The sequence below is a fragment of the Mercenaria mercenaria genome, unplaced genomic scaffold (genome assembly GCF_021730395.1).
Source record: "Mercenaria mercenaria strain notata unplaced genomic scaffold, MADL_Memer_1 contig_3333, whole genome shotgun sequence".
NCBI lineage: Eukaryota > Metazoa > Mollusca > Bivalvia > Venerida > Veneridae > Mercenaria > Mercenaria mercenaria.
In genome coordinates, this window is record NW_026461460.1 from 1 (window position 1) to 8,638 (window position 8,638).

Sequence of the window (8,638 nt, forward strand, 5' to 3'; positions counted from 1 at the left end):
GTTCTGTACATTGACACAAAAAAAAAGAGGCTTCTGTTGAAAATCCTATATATTTAAGTAATTACACATAATACAAAGATACTTGGGTTTATGAAAATGCTTCTGAAGTATTAGGTCTTGGTGCACTGTAAAACCCAAATAAATAAATAAATAAATAACCATATCTGTGCATGTGACAAGAGAATGTTTGTTCTATGTTCAGCTGGTACATGTATGTTGTAAATTTTGTGATAGACAAGGCATTCAGATTTTTTTATATGCATTCAAAAGTATAGTATAGAATTGTTTTGCCTTGGATTAGTTTAAATTTGTAGTTTTTCAGAACCTGTGGAAAATGAAAAAAAAATTATCATTTTTCAGTACAGTCAAACCTGAATTAAGCAGCCAGCCAAGGTAGTGATATAGTCTCACTCGCTGCTTAAGGCAAGTGGTTGTTTAATACAGGTGACTGCTCAGGTTGAGTTGTTTATGATCAATGTATTATTACATTTCAGTGTGATATTGTACAGTATATGAACCAGGAGGCAGTTAAGAGTTTACTTGTCATATCAACACATCGCATCATTATCTTCAGGATCGAAGGAGACAGGTGAAAGTCTTTCATAGTTTTTGCCAATCAGTTGTTGAACAATGTTGTGCACATTTGAAAACCAGAAGTGATGGTGTAACATCATTTATCTGTAAAACATAGAATAAAGCCAGACACTGGCATATGGAGATGTAATATAAGAATCTTTCACAAGTCCAAGATGCAGATGGAAATATCTGGCTCAAGAGTTTGGCTTGGGGAAACTGTTTAGGGGGGAACAAGGCAGAGCCTAAACAGTTATATATATTACCCTTGAGCCAGATATATCCATCCACACCTTCAACTAGGGATATATATAGAAAATATGTAAATGTTCAACTGTGAAGTTTCATTAAAGTCTAAAATTTTCATTTTTTGATTGCTGCCATAAATGAAAACCAGAAAATATTTTGATCTGAATGAACAGAGTTAACTTAAACTTACAATTTATACCTAAGATTTTCAGTAGAGTTTTCATATAGTTTTCTGACTATGCAATTTCCAAAACTAAGATAAGTTCAGTGTTTCTATATCCAAAGAACTACTTTTACTATTTGCAGCATATTTCAAATTTAGCCATTTCTTTTCAACCTTTGCTAATGATTGAAGGTTATTTTTAACTTGTGTAGTAATTTGCTTTTCTTGGGGGCACAAAAGTCAAATAAGATTTGAAGAGTTTCATTAAAGAATTCTTATTCGTAGCAATATTTTGTGGTGCCCACCGAAGATCAGTGATTTAGACCAGTTTGGGCCTCTTATCACACAAGAATGTGAAGCTATATTCAAGTACTCTTTTAGACTGAGGCAGAAATGTATACATTTGTACTTGTTAACATTTTCAGTGCGGCTTCCCGTGATTGGCTGAAATCCTATGAAGATCAACCAATCACAGAGCTTCGATATGTAGATATAGGGCTAGGATACCAGACACTTCGTCTGGAGTTTGAGACGGAGTGTTCCAGCTATACATTACTGATTGCTGACGAAGGACGCTGCAAAAAGTTCAAAACCCTGATCTCGGGTAGCTAATCACATCTAAGCAACATTTTATGACATGTTTTACTTTTTCGCATATTCTATAAGATATTTATTTAAGGACAAAAACAACAACATTATGTATATAGCTGGAAATGTATATTTAATTTTATAAAGTTTGTAATAACCCCACTTTAATAGAAGTATTAGTAAACAACTGAACTAATCTTTCAATTTAAATGTAATTTCTAGAGTTTCTTTTCTACTGGATAGATATTGGATTATTTCAATAATCTGAATCAAAAGATATTAAAAGTTTGATAACGGTGTGAAGCTTAGTAATTTATTAATTTCTGAACAACCAAGATATGCAAAGGGAGGTAATGATGATTTTAGAAACTTGCATATTTTTCATGAAGTGTGACTAAATGCAATGCTTTGACAGATGTAATGCAATGGTTCTTATATTCATACAATCCCCTAGGCTATGTATGCTTATCAAATTTATTGTTATGCCAAAAAAACTTTATCTTGGTTGGGCAGGCACGATCGGAAAATCTGATTCAGGGAAATCTTACATGGATTCAGCACTCATTGAACATTAAAGAAGTGTAAATGTTAAGATGTTAAAGTTCTGAAGAACAAGTATCTGATGAATCACCTTTATTTCACGTCTGATGGTTTAGTCGTGTAATTATATAAAAACAAATCATTGATATAGCTGTCTTGCCCAATGTGTTGATTTGCATTTTGCAGGCTTATTACTAATAATTGGTTGTTTTGCTTTACACTTGCTTATCTGTAACTTGATTATGTCTGGAGGCGTTAGATTTAAAACAGTCTGTTTTTATATAAGTTATTGATGCTGACCATTTAAATGTGTTAGCTCAGTCTTGAATCTTAAAACTTTGACATGTTGCTGAATTTTCTTAAAGTTTATACATTATATCTACGCAACTTTACTCTTTGAAAATACTTGTAAACAAACATAAATGGAATGATTGAAATTCACCAAACTTTCTAAAACAAGTGTCATATTAACTATAGCATCTCTGCTATGTATTGAACACAAAGGTCTGTTGCTTTACCCCAGATACAAAGTATATTGGGAGCTATATTGGAGTCACGTATGTCTTCATCCATAGTGTCCTCTCCATAACTTCTTAATGGCTCAGACAATTTTCACAAAACTACCATCAATTGTAAACTCATTAAGAAGACCTGCAAAGTGCGCAACCAAAGTCATGAGGTCCAAGGTCAAGGTCACGGTCAAATATATTACCTTGGTGTTAGTTCTGTATTGTCTAAATCCCTTGGGACATTTTCTTAAAACTAACATCAGTTGTTTACCTCACAAAGACTATGTGCAGAGCACATGACACAGGTCACTAGGTCGAAGGTCAAGGCCACATGTGGCGGTCAAAGGTCAGATAGCTTAATTTCTTTTCCATTCCATATTGTCTAAACCACGTGGCATATTTTCATGAAATGAGAATCAGTTTTAACCTAATCAAGCTGACATGCCGAGCACACAGCCTAGGTCACTAGGTTTAAGGTCTAGGTCACACTTTCATTAGTCAGAGGTCAAATAGGTTAACTTTGTGTCTGCTCTGTATTGTCTAAATCATTTGGCATATTTTCATGAAACTAATATAAATTATTCACCTCACCAAAACAATATTCAGAGCACACAACCACGTACACTAGGTCTAAAGTGAATGTTACATTTAGTGGTCAAAAATCAAATAGCCTAAACTTATTTTCTCTTGATGGAAGGATTTTTATGCCCCCAAAGGGAGGCATATTAGTTTTCAACTGTCCGTCTGTTCGTTCGTTAGTCACAACGTTAACTTTTTGCATGAAGGCACTTTACTCGCGAACCACTGCACCCAGGACCTTCAGTCTTCACATGCTGATAGTACTTATTGAGTACACAACCCCTACTGACTTGGGGTCACCAGGTTAAAGGTCAAGGTCACAGGGGCCAGTGTTAACTTTTTGCATGAAGGCACTTTACTCGCGAACCACTTCACCCAAGACCTTCAGACTTCACATGCTGATAGTACTCATTGAGTACATGACCCCTATTGACTTTGGGGTCACCAGGTCAAAGGTCAAGGTCACCAGGTCAAAGGTAAAGGTGCTGCGGGGGCATTTGTCACCATTAGTGACAGCTCTTGTTTTATAAAAATATCATCAGTTGTTAAATCTCATCAAGAGGAGATTGTTGGTCCCTAGTTCTTTTTCATTTTATTAAAAGCCTTACTGACCATTTTCATTGTCTGTTCTAAATACAGATATAGTTGCCCATTCAGACCACAGTCATTTAGAGGGAATTGGAAAGTCCAACCCGACCACCCTAGATAACCTAGAACACCAAGTACTGTGTACAGAAGATGATACTGTACCACAACAGCTGGTCAGATTTCTCATGGTGAAATACTCTGATGCTGATACAGGCAGTGGTAAGGCTATATATATATTTTTAACCTTTACCCTGCTAAATTTCTGAAATGGACTGGTCCATCATTAAGTTTGGGCAGTACCATTTATTATTCGAAGTTTTGCTTTGTTCAGCCACTGATATGAATTGCTGTATCTTTTTTATAGTTAATTCTTTGAATGAAACTACGCATTTCACACAAAGATATGTTGATTAAATTCTTTGTAAGATAGCCACTCATTATTTTATGGAAGATCTAGCTGAAAAACCTGAGGTCTAGTTGTTTCCTTTATTTAGTTTATCACAATGGTTTTAAGAGAGGACTCTTGGCTTTTACTTCCTTTATTCATGGAAGGACATTTTTAGTTACATGCAGATATTTGACTTGTTAACTATTTAAACTCCAGGAAATAGGGATTAATACAAAGTTTAAAAAATGTTGATAAATGACTGTACTTGAAACACACCAAAACATTTGAAAAATGTCTATATATTTATATCTTAAGAGGCAGTTTGAAGTGTAATTTGTAAAATATATTGAACAACTTTTGTTTAGATGACACAATGACACGTAGTCTGGTTGTAACCCAGACAGATCTTGTCCTTGTTGATGAGAATCATCAGTGGCCGTTACCAAGGTTACAGGCTCCTCTGACAGGGGCCATCAAGGGAAAGCAATTCACTGTTGTTCAGCGAGAAAAAATCAACAATATTGGAACATTGGTAATCATTAGTGAATTTCTGTTTTAGCTGTTTAAACATAATACTGTTTATCTCTTGTCTTGATGAACCATACATTGTGAAGAATAAAATTATTACTTGGTGTAAGATTGAAAATTACATTTTTTTTCCATAATATCCGGTCTATTTATAAGCTCATTGTTGTGTTCAAACAGAAATCAATGTTATTTGTAGGATAGATATGTAATACTTTTTATGCTCCCAGCATCTACTGATGCGGGAGGCATATAGTGATTGTCCTGTCCGTCCATCCGTTCGTCCATTCGTACGAGGTTAACCAAATGGGACCGTTTCGTCTAGCATCAATACCCCTTACTAGAATGAATTGATATTAATACAGATGTAAACTGTGATCATTCCTCATCTTCAAACATCACCTGAACTCAGTTTGACCTTGACCTTGACCTCGTTTTGGACTTAGGTGCAAAATCTACCGACAAGGCTGCCACTGGGGGCATCAAGCGTTTATTGAACGCAGCTTCTTGTTTGTACCTTAATTTGATGGTGATCATGAACAGCCTGGATGGGATTGATAAGAATTTAGGTGAGAGCAGGAGGTAATTCTTCAAGTGCTTATTATATATTATACAACAGTAGTAGATTAAATGTATTTATTCATGTTTGCTTTCAGTCCTTCAATGAATACAAACCCACAGAATTACAGCTAGCTTTCCTGGAGACCTCAGCTGTTGGTAGTCCTTCAGCATGGATTATTACATTTGAAACAATGCAAGGAGTGAAATTATTTGTTGATTCAATACGTGGACCATGGGAAGAAGAATTCGGAGTCTCGTTGGATATAACGTCAACATCATTCACTGATACAGAGAAATCCAGTCTGATGGAGTAACAGATGTTTATATGCATTCTATAAATCAGAGTCATAATACGAGCCGTGCCATGAGAAAATCAACATAGTGGCTTTGCGACCAGCATGGATCCAGACCAGCCTGCATATCCGTGCAGTCTGGTCAGGCTCCATGCTGTTCGCTAACAGTTTCTCTAATTGCTATAGGCTTTGAAAGTGAACAGCATGGATCCTGACCAGACTGCGCGGATGCGCAGGCTGGTCTGGATCCATGCTGGTCGCAAAGCCACTATGTTGATTTTCTCATGGCACGGCTCATATATTGATATCATTTTCTGTGATAATATGCCCCGTTCTGCTAAATTTTAAGCATGGAACTATTTTATCAGCTTTATTAACTATTACAGCAGCACAATCTATATTGTATTTTAGAAATACTGAGTCATTCATTGCTGACTTTTCTGTTTGATAAGCAGTGTTGGTACTGGGGGAATTCCGCCTCCTCCATCTTCAGAAGAGATATAGTGTATTTTTTTGAGAGACGACATTCAGGACATTGAATTTAAGGCTAAGGTCATTGGTTGGTGTCAAAGAATGGCAGTACATTATGTTTGTTTTTTTTCAACTCTTTAATAAACTTTTTTGTATTACTTAAATGTACAACCCAGTGACATGTTAAATGCAGAGTGCCACTTTTGTCCATGTGATATTTAGGGAAAGGGATAACAGATCTACTTGTTTCCTAAGTGTAGCTTTAAAAGAGAAATATGTGCCAGCAACTGTAGACTGCTAGGTGTGATGGTTGTCTATGTTATGACAAGAGTGATAATTATTATGTATATGACATGTGTTTGAATGGAAATATTATGAAAATACCACTTATTTTGTACATCAGTTTGCCTCAATTGCCTGTGATCATGTGTACATTTCAACATTACTGTATATATACTGTACATACATACAGGTCTTTAAGCAGCATGGCTTTTAGTTAAATTATAGATTAAAACATTCCACAGTTTTGCCAAATATATATGCATTTTATCATGTTATTTTATACATACATTAATATTTGAGCCGTGCCATGGGAAAACCAACATAGTGGGTTTGCGACCAGCAAGGATCCAGACCAGCCTGTGCATCCACGCAGTCTGGTCAGGATCCATGCTGTTCGCTAACAGTTTCTCCAATTCCAATAGGCTTTTAAAGCGAACAGCACGGATCCTGACCAGACTGTGCGGATGCGCAGGCTGATCTGGATCCATGCTGGTCGCAAAGCCACTATGTTGGTTTTCTCATGGCATGGCTCATTTATCATTATATTGCTTTAAGTTCTCTGTAAATGGGCATTGATTCAATTCGATCTGAATAAATCAGGCCTACAGCTGCAATACACATCATTGTTATATATGCTTTACGGTGCTTCAATGTTTAGACTGATGCTTTTAAAGGGACTTTCCTCCAGATTTCACATTTGAACATCATCATTTTCACAAAATGTAAAAAATTATTGTTGGTAATTTGAGTCAAAAATCAGTGGACCACTGATGACACTTGGAAATCTGTGAGATTACATATTCTTATTAGGTAATTCTGCATTTTTCAGATATGAATTTAGCTCAACACTAAAATGGTTTTCTGTGTTAAATGGAAAATGCAGAAATTGCACATGGAGGATATGTCATTTGCCGACCTCAAACAGGGAATACATAATTTGCCGATTACATACAGGGAATAATAATTTTCCAGTTTCCATTACCTGCACAGTTAGTCCCTCATATTTTGCTCAGTATTTCTATTGCATAGCTGACACTTAGGGGATTTTAAAGCACTTCCAGAACTTCATCTTGTTTTACTTGTATTTACAACTTCTAACAAATAAAACTACCTTGATTTTGAAAATATTGACATCAATCTGGAGGCATGCCCCTTTAATCAGGTCTAGTGGGTATATCTTTATTATCTATTCATTTTCATAGACTGAAAGAGTTTTTACCAAAAATGCACTCCAAATTATATTACATTTAGCCTCTATTAAGATGATGTGAACTATTAGAAACAGACATTATGTTTTACATTATGGACTTTGGATTTAGTCTAGGTATCCTTATATTTGGGGTTGATTCAAGCAGTCATTGAACACAAATCACAAAATTCGTATTTCTCCGGGCCTACAATTTATTGTCAGTGGTCAGAAAATGTTGTAGCTACACAGTGCAGACTTACACAAATAGAAATGGAAGACTGTAATAAAGTGATGTTTGTGAAAGATGTATGATTAAACATTTATATTTCTGTCCATTTTCTTTCTTTTAACCAAGATGTGTTGCACATAACAAATGTCAGATTATTAAATTCTTTCATTAGTTGTAGGTGAAGATGGGAATATCTTGTTCAAGGTTAACTGTTTAGGTGGTAATGAGGCTCTGCCTGCCTTATTACTGCATAAACAGTTTCCCGAGAGCCAGATATTCCCGTCTGCACCAACAGCCAGTGATCGATTGTTTTCTTCCATTCTATATTCAAGAAATTATTGTAAAAATAAAATCAATAGAACAACTTTTTTTAGAACTATTTCTTATAGCAACGTATTTAAACAAAGCGTGGGAAACCAACGTCAGTAAACAGGAAAGACATCCTGATGTTTCAAAGAAAAATGACAAAGCTTAGTTCTGGTTTTGCGTTATCTGTTACAATGTAACATTATGATTTTTTGATAAAATATGTTTTTTTGAATCGAGAAATGTACTATCAGTAACAAAGAGGACATGTCAAGGTATTGGATTTTTATTCTGTTTTATGAAATGAAATACAAATTACTACATAAATCTTCTACATATATGTAGTTTGTAATACGTCATTTACAGCACAAGAGTCACCTTACACCTCGGGGTGTAAGATGAATTTTTCCAGCACTGATAAAAATATCGGAAATTCCCATCTGGTATGCAAGAAAGAATATTTTGAACTATTGATAATATTTTAATGGTCAGTAAGTCTGAATTTGAAAAATTCAGCCTTCATTAGTTTGGTCTCCAAGAAGTTGCAAGTTTTTCAATATTGTGAAAATACATGAAATTATCATATTAAGATTCATACACTTACC

General features: G+C 35.2%; 1 protein-coding gene across 1 annotated transcript; it reads left to right on the forward strand.

The window, feature by feature from the left end:
- Positions 1–433: 433 nt before the first annotated feature.
- LOC128552966 (uncharacterized) lies at positions 434–5,666 on the forward strand. The gene is made up of 5 exons (XM_053534060.1): positions 434–589; positions 1,411–1,589; positions 3,841–4,008; positions 4,543–4,709; positions 5,359–5,666. The coding sequence occupies exons 1-5, from the start codon at positions 513–515 to the stop codon at positions 5,575–5,577; spliced, it is 810 nt and encodes a 269-aa protein (XP_053390035.1). The 5' UTR covers positions 434–512; the 3' UTR covers positions 5,578–5,666.
- Positions 5,667–8,638: the final 2,972 nt, after the last annotated feature.